The sequence below is a fragment of the Aphelocoma coerulescens genome, chromosome 2 (assembly GCF_041296385.1).
Source record: "Aphelocoma coerulescens isolate FSJ_1873_10779 chromosome 2, UR_Acoe_1.0, whole genome shotgun sequence".
In the NCBI taxonomy this organism is placed as follows: Eukaryota; Metazoa; Chordata; class Aves; order Passeriformes; family Corvidae; genus Aphelocoma; species Aphelocoma coerulescens.
In genome coordinates, this window is record NC_091015.1 from 6,545,162 (window position 1) to 6,560,965 (window position 15,804).

Consider the following 15,804-nt stretch of genomic DNA (forward strand, 5'->3'; position numbering starts at 1 on the left):
CCAATGAAGAGAAGCACAAGATGCCGCAAACACAAATACATACATTCAATTAATTAATTTACCTTTTATTCTAAACTTTTTAAAAGTAACTTGGACAAAGATGAGCTTTTCCACTATCAAACAGGACAAGCAGGACCTTATACTTTTTTCTGCCTTCTTAATCTTAGTAACAAGTTAAAAAGTAGTGGAAAAATTATTACCAAGCACTACAGCTTGGACACAAGCAAACACAGGATTACTTGAGCTCCAAACCAGTTCCACACAAACTCCTTGAGCAATCACCACACTTCTCTGTAGTCAGGAACAGAGAACTACAGAAGACTTTGGTCCTTATTTAAAAAAAAAAAAAAAAAAGGCAACCAAATCCCTGGTGTGACAGTGGGATAAAGAAGTCCAATTCCACCTAGCTATTCTTCTAGAATAACAGTTGTGGGCTTTACCCAGCTCTCCCTGGGGATATCACAAGAAGGATAAAAGAGAATAACCGAATCAGCATCATTCTTCACTGGCTGACTGCTGGACTACACAAAGAAAGTTTCTCAACGGCTTCAGCAAAGACTGAATAGAAAATACACAGAATGGCACTCAATTCAAACTTCTTTCCTCTCTCTGCACTGCCACGAAACATGTGCAACAGGGGGATCTAAACATTACTTGCAGAATTTGAAAAGATCAGCAGGGAAGATTGAGTGCAGCACAAGAAAAGACGGGGCCGAAACAGAAACTGCAACACCAGAGATGTTCATTCTTCAAAAAATGTGTAGTTAAATAATTCCATTGTAAACATCTATGCAGAGCTTAAAAAGGTACTGATGACATAAAGGTGAGGTACCATCACCCTGAGCACAGGGGAGGAGCAAGGTACTGCACAGAAAGAAATGAAACTGAAATAACGAAAACAGGATATTGAAATTCCATACAGCGAAACACAAACTTGAACAGCTCAACTGGGATTTCTGGAAAAAATGACTATAGACAGGAATGAGCTGATCACAAAATGACTACAAGCCAAAAACAAGGGGGCAAAAACTTTTCAGCACTGAGATTAACAAAAAAAAAGTACTCAATTTTGAATATTCTTTCAATTCTTACTGTCATTTTTTATACATACACACACACAAATGTTTTAACATTTTCAAGCTCACCTAGAACTTAATAATGTCAGTTTCATTCATTTTGAATAGTCTTATTTTGAATGCAGAAACACAGAAATTAATTAAATTATTCAAAACAAAGCCATTTACTTAAAATGAATAGAAGAAGGTGCAAGGAAAGCTGTATTCTATGGCTTGTATTGAAAGAGTGATGCAATGCATCTTTTTAGTCCAGACAACAGAGAAGAACATCTACTGGTATCTTCTGCTGAGTTTTTTTATTCTATTATAATGCATGAAAAACAAGAAGACTCAAGTGAAAAAAGGCCTAAGCATGACCATGGGAAAATCATCAAAAATTACAAATATTTGTTGATAGGATGGCTGACTTCATAGAAAAAATAATCAAATTATTAAAAAAACCCTACTGGTCATTATTAAACATGACCAAAAAGTACAGCTACATGTGGCAAAACCAATGTGAAATACATCAAATGGTACCAGAATATGCTGCCAGAACAAGATCATCCTTTTCAAAGGCACTTACTTTTCCAAAGACATTACCATTTCAATTTTTAAGATTAAATATTTATCTGTGTATTTCTATGAGTACTTAGACTATCAAGGTAACTTCTGTGGCAAACACTAGTTTTCCTACACTAACCTGCTTTTTGAAACTGGCATGAAAGTAATTGAGAAATTTTTTATTATATGTGAGTCATATAATTTCAGAGTATAAACTGGTACAATAAATATTTCCTCTACCTATCAGAGTATTTGCTAATTGAACTCAATTTTTCTTTTGTCTCTAATTTGTTTTGGTCAGTCTGGTTCTTCCTACATTCTAGTTACCTCTAAATTAATTAATGATATATTCCGTGCAACTCCATAAAACTTTTTAATAAATTGCTACAGATGTTTTTAGCACAAGGATCTGCCCAAGGAAACCTTGTTATAAATGGGAGCTCAGAGATCCATACATGGGTATTTTTAGTCACACTTGGTATCGCATTTGTCTTTTTTTCAACCCTACCCACCCTGTTTTCTTACAGACTTGAGCATTCAAGTGTTTTTACTCACTTCTGTGCTCCCTGAGACAACAGCTTTGTCCACGTTCACCGATAGCTGCTCTTCAGTCTGGCAGACTCCCACAGACCACTCCGCACAGCGGTGATGAGCCCAGCAGTGACCTGGTGTGTTCAGAGAGACAAAGAGCCAGGGTTGGACAGCTCTGTCAAGCACTTCCTCCAAGCATGGAACTCAGTTCTAGCTGTAAATACTTGCCAGAAAAAACAGAGAAGTCTCCTCCTCCTTGTTTTTCTTGTTGCAACATTGAGAACCCATATTATCATACACTGAATATACTGCAGTTACTATCAGACACTAAAAACAATGCAATTTTCTTTTACACACAACACACTTTTTTATCTGTTTATAATTTTCAAGTGCCTGATCATGTAATCATAGCACTGGGGTGGAACAGGATTCCCTGACTTTGATTCTACATTCAATGCTTGTGTGACACACACAGAATTCCATTTTACCTTATATTTCAGTCTAGATAACACTTCTCTATGTTTGTACTCTTTATGATTCCCAAGGACTAGATACAGATCTGTATGTTCATGGAGAATATGCTCACATGATGCTTTAGAAGTCTACACAAAGTGTTTAAAAGCTCAAAATACAGCATGAACAGAAACTCATATTCATGACTGAGAAAATGGTGTTAATACAACAAACACACTACAGAGACACACCTGCCTAACAAAAAAAAAATCAGAAATCTGAGAATTCAACAGGTAACTCTTACAAGAAGTTTCTAATTCAGTTCTCGGGAAAACAATGCAAATGGTGCATACTTCCAAAGGAATTCTCTGACTGCTTTATACAGGAACCAGAAATGATGGTTTACACTAGCTGTTGAAATTAGGTATTGGCCAACTTAATAATTCAAGCTACAAAAAAAAATCCAAAAAATCTCTGTACAGGATTGGGAAGAGTCATTTACAAGTAACAGCAACTTCAAAAATGTAGACTGATAAACCCACCCACCCATCTACACTCACTATAGTATAACTACTTGAACAAAACCATTGGATTGTATTTTTTTCTTTTAATTAGACCTTGAAATAAGTTTCCACACTCAGGAAAGAGTGATGTTTATATTATTACATAAATGTATTTCCATATTTTGGAGCAAAATATGTGAATGGACTACTGGCATCAAAGCATTTAGACACAGATGCCTTCTGAAAAAGTAATTCATTAACTTAATTAATAGAAAAGTTCCACTGAAATGAAAGAGCAGATGACAAACCAGAGAGTTTTCTGACAGGAAACCTGCAGATTCTGGAAACATGCACATGCATTATGCCTCTACTGCTCTAATGATGCTGCTCTTTTAAATCTTCTATTCCATTGCTTCCAATAACCCTATGTTTGCAGCAGGAGATCAGGTAATGTCACAGGATTAAGATTTTTGAGAATTATATTAAGCTGTGCCTCATTTCTTTTCCCTTTTCTCCCCAAAACAGAATCATGGTACTGAAGGTATTTATACCTGAACACCAGTTCAACAGCAGATTACAAATATTTCCCCACACAAAGCTAAGGATTCTCTTTTCTGGAGAGAGGACTACAAAAACACAACCTGACAAGGGCAAAAGCTACCAAAGCATCATCAAAGACTTGACAACCTCCACAGCACAAAAAACCAACAGCTGCAAAACTTCATTCACATGAACAGCTACTGTACTGGGAAAAAAAGGAGGACAACAATGGATCTTACCTGTTGGCTCAAATAAGGCTTGAACATCAACGTCATCTGGTAAGCCAACTAAACTGAGTTCATCCCAGAATTTGACAACCTGATCGTCAGAAGCAGTTTGGGTGCTTACACTTGTACATGATGCTATACTCAATCGAGATCTGTATCAGGAAGCAGAAAAACAAACTTAGAAATGACCACATTCTTTGTTCAATTAGCCAGATACTCACAAGTGATCCAAAACTCAGGAAAAGTGGATGAAAATTTTTCCTACTATGATAAAATATAAATCAACGTGAATCAAAGTCTTTCTCCCTTACATTTTAGCCCAAGATTTTTTCCAATAACAGTTTCCAGTTAAAGCTGTTATTCAGCAAACAAGCCTGCTCTCTTCCAGTTCTTCAGGACACGCACACTTCTTTAAGTTTGATATTAAAACTTGCCCAAGCCTTGGAATGGAGAATTAGGTAACAGCATTCAGAGGTGAGATGCCTACAGAAAATACTACAGCTATGGGGGAAAGGTAAAAAAAAGACCAGGACTTCAAAATCTATTTGGAAATAAACATCTTTATACAATGCCATCAGATGTTCAAACAAAAAAAATATGGGGATGAGCTGGAGAAGAGGGGTGGTAGGAAATTAAAAAATGCAGTGACATAAAGACTACTATATTGTACTAGTTTATAACCTTATTAATTTGTTCCCCAAATTCTAATCTCAAAAGAAAACAATTCATACAGCTCAGATTACTCCATTAAAAAAAACCAGAAGCAACGACTCCGCCTTTATTTCCTGCAGGCTAAAGAATATCTCGGACATCTAAGGGTGTGCTTTTAAGCTTACTGATAAGAGACCTGATCACTGATGCCTCAACAATTGGTAGGAAAGGTGGTGCAGCATTTTCCATTAAGGTTTTTTGAACTTGATTACTCTCTGCTATTAATAACTCAATTGTACGCATTTGTCAATAGATACAGTAAGCACTGGAATTTTAACCTGTGATAACTCTGCTCTCCTGAAAACCATCCATGCTTTATTTCAGCAATTACATTACAAATACATTTAAAAAGCCCTTAGTTTATGGTGGAAAGAGTAACATCTCTCTTGCACCACCCAAGAAATCTTAAAATTTTTCCATTATTAGATGGTATCTTCATGACCTGCATATTTTTTTTAAAAATCTACCCCAAAACTTATTAATTCTGACACGATCATCATTTAGAACCTCCTTAACAAAGCACTGTGTCCTATTTGACAAAACTGGTTACTGAACACCATTCATGTCCACTGGAATTACAGAATGGTTTGGGTTGGAAAGGATCTAGTTCTAACCTTCCTGCCACAGACAGGGACACCTTCCACTATCCCAGGTTGCTCCAAGCCCCATCCACCCTGCCCTTGAACATTTCCAGGGATGGAGCATCCACAACTACTCCGGGCAACCTGTGTTTCACCCATCACAGTGGAGCCTCCTCTAACACCAAACTGCTACTCACAACACCAAAGCTTAAAGGATCTTAAAGAAAAACTAAATCCCAACTGACAAGGCATTTTTCTGTATAGAGAACTTTCTCACAAGATCAAACCAATTCTGAATTTACTTGGTAATCTCACCCTGCAGAGAAACACATTCCATAGACTTCTTTAAAATATATATTTCATATACCCATAGAATACAGCCTGAGGTGAGGGCGTTACTTTTATTAGCTTTAAGAAAAGCCACTTTTCTGTATCGGCATTACACAATGTGCACTCTTCCACCACCGACAGGATGACAAAAATGTACGCTGTGCACCCAAGCAACCTCAGCGAGTGTGGAACACTCCGAGCAGCTTCTCCAGCATCAGCACAGCCATGGACCCGCCTGACACAGGGAGCCCGGCAGGGCCGGCCGCCACCTCCCTCACTGTACCCCTCCCCGGCCGGGCCCCTGCCCGGAGCCAATCCCCCAATGCCCGGCCCTCGCCCCGCACCGCCCGCGGCTCCGCGTCATCACCCCGCCCTCCACCCTGCATCACCGCCCGAATCCCCACCGCTCCGCACCTCCTGCAGGCCCCGACCACAGCCCCGCATCATCACCCCACCCCAAACCCCAGATCACCACCGCCCCGCACCACCCGCGGGCCCAAATCACCGCCCCACCCTCAACCCTGCATGGCCACCCCGCCCGCGGCTCCGCACCACTGCCCCGCACTGCTGTGTCGTATCACCATCCCGCATCACCGCCTTGCCCTCTGCCCCACACCGCCCTCAACCACGCATCACCGCCCCGCATCAGTGCCCTGCTCTCAACCCTACACCGCCCACAGTTCCGAACCATCCCGTCCCACCCGCGGCTCTGCACCGCCCTCAACCCTGCACAGCCCGTGACTCCACATCACCACACTGCCCTCAACCCCGCACCACCCACAGCTCCTCACCACCCTCAACCCCGCACCGCCCACAGCTCCTCACCACCCTCAACCCTGCACCACCCACAGCCCCTCATTGCCCTCAACCCCGCACCACCCACAGCTCCTCACCACCCTCAACCCCACATCCCCCACAGCCCCTCACTGCCCTCAACCCCGCACCACCCACAGCCCCTCACTGCCCTCAACCCCGCACCACCCACAGCTCCTCACCACCCTCAACCCCGCACCGCCCACAGCTCCTCACCACCCTCAACCCCACATCCCCCACAGCCCCTCACTGCCCTCAACCCCGCACCACCCACAGCTCCTCACCACCCTCAACCGTGCACCACCCACAGCCCCTCACTGCCCTCAACCCCGCACCACCCACAGCTCCTCACCACCCACAGCCCCTCATTGCCCTCAACCCCGCACCACCCACAGCTCCTCATCACCCTCAACCCCCCACCACCCACAGCTCCTCACCACCCTCAACCCCACATCCCCCACAGCCCCTCACTGCCCTCAACCCCGCATCCCCCACAGCCCCTCACTGCCCTCAACCCCGCACCACCCACAGCCCCTCACCGCCCTCAACCCCTCATGACTCACAGCCCCTCATTGCCCTCAACCCTGCACCACCCACAGCTCCTCACCACCCTCAAGCCCAGATGGCCCAACTCGTAGCCATGGCCTGTAGCCCTGCATCGACACTGGCTCCCTTCAGGTTTCCCTAGGGCTGCAGCCCCTCTGCCAGCACTCAGTGATCCCACATTCACCATCAGCCATGAATGAACCCAAGTCAACACAAGCCCCCAGCAACAGGACCCTTGCACCTGTAAAGACGCGGCTCTGATCAGTCCCATCCCAGTGCCCTCACCAGACACGTCATGTACTGAGCAAACTCCACTGCAGGGCCCCTGCCATCTCTCACAGTTATTGAGGCCCAGGTACCATGACCAAACCCCCTCATCTGGGAGAGCTGCCAGCAAACTCCATTCCTGCAGGGCAGGAACCACCGCTGTGTGCCCTCAACAGCACTGGTACCCGGGCAAGAGCCAGCGCTGGAGTGCAAGGGAAGAAGCTCCAACCTGGTGGGCAGGGGTTGCCCATTAGTCCAGTCTACACGACACATGAAGTGTCAAAAGTTCATCCTCTTCCATCCTTCATGTGTACTTCTACTTCAGCATCATGGGTAGAGCTGTGCATTACAATAGCTATGTCTCTTTTCTGTGTTCTTCCAGAGTGAAAATTCTCACTTGGGGAAGAAACAAACCCATTTTTAAAAAGAAGTAGAGACAGCTACTGCTATACTGCTCACGTGTTGGTTGTTCTGGGGTTCTGTTTTTGGTTAGGTTTTTGTATGTGTTGCTTTTTCCTTACAAAAATGTATTAATATTAATAACCCATGTTTTCACAAATACAAGTTATTTGCCTACTGTAGTACAGAACCAGTAAAGATCCTTCCCGAACTCCGTGCAAAATAAAAATACTACCTATTTATTATAGAACAGACTTACTTCTTCTGGCCTCTCTGTTTGCGTGGCACTGAGTTTTGCCTTGGAGTTCTCTCACAGGCTCCATCGGTGCTGTCGCTGGCTTCACTCTTATTTAAAGGCTGGTTTTTCCATGGGATAACATACCCAGGAGTGGGACCGAATTGTTTTAAGTCTCCTTGTCCTAATGAGCTCCGTTCTCCACAGTAACAAAAGGCGCAGAGTTGTTCGCTGTAAAAGAGAAGATCATTACTTCTTTATTGGGGGGAAAACCAGCACAGGATAGCCCATCAAAAAGCAAATTTTGTGCTAATTTAACCCTTTATAACAAGACAATAAAAGCTCCCTCGTGCTGTCAGGTATCAGAATTCAATGTTCAGAAACACTACTTCCAGCTAATTCACAGTTACATTAAAAGAACTTTTTTTCTGTTCCCAAAACTGCCTGATTAATGAAGCAAACAGAAAGATCTCCATGTTTCCATCCCAAAATTTCCTAAATTCTGTGTGTCTGGACCCACGCTTGCTAAAAGGCATCAGAATGTTACAGAACACACAGAACATTACGACACATACACCCTTCTGGGAGCACATACAGCTTATGTGTAACACAGTGTGTAAATACTATACACCAAAAGGTTTAATAACATGGAGAAAAACGGAATAATGAGAAAACCACAGCAATGGCTACAATCACACATGCCGGAGCGCATGACATACACAAATCCAAACATCCTCATTTACTTCAATATTTAAAAACAAAATTATGTCTAAAAGTTTTACTGGAGGAATTTTATATTTACAGAACTGTGACCGCTGCAATACCCCTGTACCATTTGCAATTATGTTTTAACATGCACAACATAGCGACAGGATTGAAATGACAGCTCTGACAGCACTCCTTGTGTCACATCATATGGAAGCTACTGAAAAATATTTCTATAATAAACATACCCACAAACTTAAAATGTGTACTTCTGAAACTAATGCAGTTTGCATTAAAGGAAGGCCATTTAACACTTTTTTTTTTTTTTTAATGCTTAAATGAGCAATTCTGTTTTCTTCGTATTTATGCCCCAAAGACCCCAAAAAGATGCCTCAGGGAATCAGGCACTTGGAGAGAGGCTTGGTTATGCCTGAATTCCATTTAAATAGATTTCAGTGCATCTCCAAGGTGGCACATTTGGATTTGGGACACTCTGTGCTGCGTGAGTGAGAAGGGAAGCGAAGTGGGAGGAAGAGAAAACCTTAAGGCTAAACTGCTGTATAATATTTACTAAATTCTAAGGGAAAAAATAAACTCTGCCTGTGCTTTTCAGCCTGGAGAGACAAGAACAGCAACAGAAAAAAGTGGAAGTGGAAAAGGAAAGTTCCAGATCAGAAGAGAAAACCCTGAGAATCCAGCAAAGCCCCTGAGAGTTGGTTTATCGTACTCTGGGATAGCTACTTTTGCTCTCACCACAGAGCAACACTAGGAAGAAAGAAAAAAAGAAAGAAACCTGAACTGCTGTACTGTTACAGTACTGGTAATACCAGACAGTCAGATGCTAAGGAACGCAGCAGCATATCGTGAGCCCAAAATGAAGCCCAGAATGAAACCAAATGCTTTTACTTATGGTTGACAGGTAGGACTGCACTTTCATTAAGGCAGATGGGACCACTGGGAACATGCAGGTTGGTGAGCAGATGAATTAAGTCCCATTCATGGTGCTGAAATTATACCTTCCTATAGTACTGTTAGGAAACACTTGTCCTCATCTCGTGGCCTCGGCTGCACAACCCTCACTGATCTGCCCAACACACAACCAGCATGAGACAGCACAACCCCCGGCGCTGATGGCAAATGTCTGACATGTTCCAGAAATCTTTAGGAAAAGGTACCCGAAGACAAAAAAAATCCAAAGAAAATATGGATGAAGGTTGCGTGAGAGTGGTGAAAAAGGACTAGTTACACTGAACAGTACATATGCCTATTTTATGGCTAGCTTTCAGTGTGATAGAGCAACAAATACACTATTATCTGTCTGTCAGTGAAACCTGATGTGGCCTCACAGGCAGAGTTCCTAAGCAGAGAAAGCAAAGCTATTTATGCTGGTTGAGACTAGAGAGACTTGTGAGGAGACTTAAGAGATTTAAACAGGCAACACCATGGTATATAAATTACACTAGTTACAAAGACAAGATTATCCACAGTGGAATAAATAATTATTCATACATTCTGTTAGGACAGACTATCACTGCTCATTAAAAGACTTGAGGATAATTACAAACAAATAAACAAAGCTCCTTCAAGTGGAGTCATAGCAAATATGCAATAATGTTAAGGTCTATAAAAGAGAAATATGAAAGCGTAATTAAGAAAAAAATAAACTAACTTTTCAAGTGGTATTATTTGAAAAGGCATACAGGAGTAAAGCTGTTATTTCTGGAGCTTGTAAGGCAGCTCCAGCATCATAACTTCCAGCAGTAGCTTTCTGCAGGCAGAGTGGAGTGAAACAACAGGAGCAGTGAGTTTCACAGCTACTCTGCAGTGTGGTGAGGACAGCTGTGAAGCTGTCAAGAATCATATGGTTTGTGCTACTGCTCCTGCTCCAGCAGAGCTGGGGAACGCAGCTGAACCAAGTGCTCGTCACAGGGAGGGGGCTGAGGGAACCTTAGCTGAAGGCTGTGAGCACACGGATGCAGAAGTTAAAGACAGGAGCAGCAGAATGTGCCCAGAGCACTGCCAGGACACTGTGGGGCTGAGATAAAGGGAAGAGATTATAAAAGGGGGAAAATAATATTTCACACTTTCCAGGGAGGGTAAGCAGAGGGGCCCCAACTGTATCCCACAGCCAGACACCCACAAACGTTCGGTGGCAGTGAACTCCCGGCATCCGCTGGGACGCTGGAGAGACTCTGCAGGAAAGCCACGTTCCTCTGCCTCCTGACATGCCACAGCTGCTGGCTTATCATGCAGTACAAAGTGGCCAGTTCCATCACGTTAGCCTTTTAGCTTTAAGTGCTTAGTAAATATTTTAAGTTATGTCTGTATGGGCAGAAGGTAGAGATTTTTTCCTATCATCTGAGGACTGCAGAAAGTACTTACAAATCTACTTTCCATATGTCAATATGCAATTAGAGGATCTAAATCTGTGATGCAAGAAGAGCTCTCATACTGAAGATAACGAAATAGAGATACTGGCAAATCTTAAGATCAAACCCTAGATCTGTTATCATAATTAACATATTTTAAGAACAGTATCATTCAAAATGGGATTAGAAGCAAGAGACGATGCGTCACAAATCTTTTTATAAGCTGCTAAGAAAAAAGAGAAAGAAGCAGCTTATCAATACTCCATTTAAGATATATCTTAGGTGCTCCAATGCAAAATGGAAGTTCATCATTATCTGTAACTTCAACTTCAATTATGTATTTTTCCATGACAAATGCTACTGTCTTATAAAGCTTTAAAGATCCAGCAGTGGTTTATTACCAGGAGGTACTCCTATGCCTCACCTCACTGCAAAGGATTTCATAAATTTGCATGCATAGAAATTTTAATACATAACACTGAGGAAAAACTGTGTTCAGAATGAACCAGACATACTGGGTTTTGGGGATGCAGTAAGAGACAGAAAGGCTAGTAAGGTCTGAAGCTAATGTCTGTTCCCATTGAGCCATGAGAGGAGATCCAGACTTGGATCTTGTTTGAAGGATGCCCTTTCTAAGAAGAAACGTGTTGATCTCATCACTCTTTCACAGACATTCTCTTCCACAGGTTCTTTTTTCATCGAGTTCTCTGGACACTGTCTCTTCCTCATGCAGAATTTACTCAATCCCCTGACAAGAATCTAAAATGCTGTAATCCTGCCCTGTCCACATCCTGACAAAGGAAAACAAAATGCCCTGCAGCCTCTTAATCCTGAAGGAAGGGAGAACAGTCACTATTTCCTCTACTTGACTGATGACAGTCATCAGGACTCATCCTAAAACACAGACTTTCCCACTGAAACAACTTCATTTCAAGACATGCAGTATTAGGCAACTAATTGCACAATATTAAATCACAACCAGAGGAGGAGAAACATCTGGTTTGCTTGCAAATATTCAGAGAATTAAGGTAAAACTGAGAGTCCCCCTAAACTTTTTTTTTTTAAACACAATTAAACCTTAGCATCAGGATTACCAGCACTTTAAATATATCACATCCACCTGCAGTTGTACCTCCAAGAGCAAGCAGAAGCCCCTCCTGGATCCTTCTGAGCTGGGATATGGCACTGCGGTATCTCGTGTCAGCCAAGGCTCCTTGATAACAAGCAGATGTGCAGACTGGCTCATGCCAACATGTTTTGTTTATGCTGTGTCCCATATCTCACAGATGTGCACTTGTGCCCACGTGAGTACTGTGCAGCTCCTGGAAATCTTCAGATGTGTCCGTGGGAGGTTGTGTGACCCTCAACAGTATCTCATTCTCACTCTCCTGCCTACTTTTCATACATGCACCACAGGCTGCAATGATACAGGCCACTGCCATGCCCCCACATCTCCACATACACAGCTGGGGGGAATAAATCTTCCTTCCTCATTCTCATAGGAATAACTTCCTTCTGTGTCACCAGGGTCCCCACACAGCTGAGTGCCAAGTAAGTGAGTGGCCTATGCCGAGCCTGTCTGTCAGTGAGATGCCTGAAGTTACCCAGCCCTTTCTGTTCTTGGTGGTGAGGGCAGCAGACCAAAGGAAATCCTGCAGCTGCCTTTTCTGCAGAGAGGTGTTAAAGGTGCCCTTCTTTCAGGAGAGCCTACACAGGGGAATCCAAGCATCACAAGGAGATAAAGGGGACGATGTCAACAGCAGGAGGATTTCAAACTCTTGGATTCAGCTCAAGGGATGCTCACCTCGTAACTTTTCTGAAATTCCAATTAATCACACTAAAACCAGGTTTAAACAGGAAAACACAATGGACTATATTTGAGAAAATGCAAGGCATGGCAGTTCCAGTAAGATCCACTAGCTATAGTCACTGCCTCAACATTCAATACTAAGTTGCAGATCATCACTACTGCCATTTGCCATGAACACAACTAACTGAAGTTAGAAAGAAACCCAACTTGGAAAGCATAAAGATCTAGTTCATTCATGTTTTGAGATGAAAAAGAAAGTGAAAAGGGTATAGTGAGTTTTGCTACGAGTGCACTTGTTTTAAAAGGAATTACGCAATAATTTTCTTCAACGTCTGGAAATGCCTTCAGGACGTCTTTTTCACATACTAGTTGCTACAGAAGTTTAAAACATTTTTAACATCTATTTTTCACAATTAAAATTAAGCTCAACACAATGAAATGGAGTATTTGGGAGCAAAACAGAACTTCAGTGCATTGTCTGTACTGATTACCAAAGCAGACTGATGAGAACTGGCCTTGAGAATTCTTCTCCCAACTAACCCTGTTAGTAGTTTTAACATATGCTAAAAGGCTAAATTAAACACTACAGGGGACCTACTATTTATTTAGCTCTGCCAAGTTGTCCTAATGCACAAAATACTTTGCCTTTGCTCTCATTTTATGTTGTGTTATTTAAAGAGTAAAGTGATCCCCTTAGTGAAGATCCACTATTGTATCATTTATGTAAATTCAAATCAAGACCTGCAAGCTGCATTTTAAGTGAAAAGAACCCCCATTTCTGACTTGATACACCACCTGGGGTCTGCATCAGTGTGAGTTCTAATACATGTGAGATATTCACAGAGGTAAAGTTACTCTAAAACTCAGATTCAGATAAAGCTTTTCAGCATCATCTAAATATTCTGTAAATATCTGGACCTCAATAATGAAGAAGCTTGAAAGGAAACTACTGAAGAAACCGTATTGGGTGAGGCATAACAGCTTCACATTGCTACAGGATTAACAACCCAATAAATCACCCTTCTGAATAAAGGATATTAAGGACAGACAAGGATGGAAAGGGCAAATGGAAATACCACAAAGAAGAAAAAAATCTCAGCTAAAAGCTGTATTTAAGCATTTGACACACCATCTCCTTCTAACAGGTAACTGAATCACAGAACAACATGAAATTATGGTTTGACACTATTACACTATTATAGAGATTTGGGTTTGAAAGGAGTATTCAACTTATGTAGCACAATTCCATTAAAAAAAGGAGGCAGGACAGAGTTCATATGAACTTCAGGTGAAGTTTTTAGAAGAAAGAATTTTAGAAGTTTATACAAAGCAATTAAACTGCATTAGACAATAACTCCTTTCCAATTTCTTCAAACAGCACAGGTGGCCTTCTACAGCCATACAATCAACTTAATGATACTCTTCTCATTTGAAAGAAAGAAAACATTACCCTTCAAACACAACCAAAGCAACACATCTTACTGACATTTTGAAATTTAGAAAACATGCTCTTATTCACCACTAATTGTGTCAGCTTTAATTTAAACAAATATTTAAAGCTCCATTAGGGTACAACATACGCTAAATGCAAGAGGAGTTACCAGAATGCCAATGCTGAATAAAGTGAATTTAGAGGTCTACTCCAAGGCCCTCTAGATCGTTCTTTAATGTCCATCTGAACTGACTCGTACTCTCAAATAACAATCCCATATTTAATTCAACTGGGAGTGTGCCTGAAAGGTGGCAATTCTGAGAGGACTCTTAACCTCTGAGTGATAAAAGTCAAAGAATAAAAAATCCTGTGGCTTCAACCTTCAGTATGCATCTGTCCCCAGAAAGGATTGTCTGTGTAAGCCAAATTCTCTCTCTTGGTAATTAAAACATAATACACAGAATGGTTTGGGTTGCAGGGACCTCAAAGATCATCCAGTTCCAATCCTCCTGCTAGGGCAGGGAGACCTTCCACTAGACCAGCCCAACCCAGCCTGGCCTCGAACCTCCAGGGATGCGGCAGCCACAGTCACATCCAACACACAGAGGTACCACCATCTCTTGGAGGCAATTTAGTAAAAAGACCAAGTAGGATCTTCCTACCTGAAAATTAGTGATATTTACCATTTGCCAAGCTGTTTTTAAACAGCAGTTTTTAAGAAAGCTCCATGTAAGCAGGATAAGCAGAAGCACAGGGATATTAAATAGGAGGCAGGCATGGTACTGTCCATGCCCCTGCGTGTGCTCAGTTCAGGGCCTCCCTGTGTCAGCTGTGATTGCTGTACACTCGTTCTCAGTTTCTTTTTCATGAACTTGCCCAGTCTGCTCTTGACCACACCTAAAGCGTCAGCAAACCACATCCTTTGGCAAGGATTTCAGTGTCACTCTAGACAACTCTCTGCTGTACAAAGAATCTCCTCCTTTTATTTCGCACCTAAGCCTTAAAAGTTTCACTTGATGACCCTCAGTTTCTTGCATTAAAAGAAACTAAACAGTCAGGATACAGCCACCTTCCCCATGCCACCTATGATTCTGAAGCTTCATATCTTCCTTCTCCAACATCTTTTACAGATGGAAGGGTCCTCAATTGTTTAACTGGAGTCTACTTCAGATCTTTGATCAACCCTTCTGTTGTTCTGTGAAACATTTTAAGTTTTACTATATTAATTTTTGAAGTTACAGATACACTTTCTGTAACCCTATATAAATTAGTCCAAACTTGTTTCTCTAAATGCTTCTAACCTCACCAAACAGATCCCATGTGCTCAAGCAGAGTTTTAGCACATTGAAGCTACAAGCACAAAAATTCTCTTTTCACTAAGCACACTCCAGTCTCTCTCAGTCCCTACATGAAAGCAAACATCCATTCCTGGTAAATGAACATCCTTCTGGCAAAGGCCAGAGACACTCACAGGGATCATCTCTGCATCTACACCTCTGGGGTGCTGTGAGTCCAGATTTTAACATTTAAATTGCTTATACTTCCAATCAGCTGTGGTATAGAAGCAAGAAAGGAATGCAGGACACAACACAGAGTTTGCTGTGTGAGGGAAATGGAAGGTTCTGGAGAAATGGGACAGTTGACTATGGGAAGTAACACAGATCACACAGACAACTGAAGGAAGCAAGAAGAAAACAGTCACAGCTGACACAGAAAATGAAAAGAAAATGGAT

General features: G+C 42.0%; 1 protein-coding gene across 11 annotated transcripts in view; it reads right to left on the minus strand.

The window, feature by feature from the left end:
• Positions 1–15,804, minus strand: part of KMT2C (lysine methyltransferase 2C) — a 195,768-nt gene that overhangs the window by 110,888 nt on the left and 69,076 nt on the right. For all 11 annotated transcript variants that reach the window (XM_069006367.1, XM_069006372.1, XM_069006373.1 and 8 more), the window contains 3 exons: positions 7,780–7,986; positions 3,886–4,025; positions 2,175–2,284 (listed from right to left, as the gene is read on the minus strand). In XM_069006367.1, the coding sequence (XP_068862468.1) occupies positions 2,175–2,284; positions 3,886–4,025; positions 7,780–7,986 (457 nt within the window). The remainder of the gene's footprint in view (positions 1–2,174; positions 2,285–3,885; positions 4,026–7,779; positions 7,987–15,804) is intronic.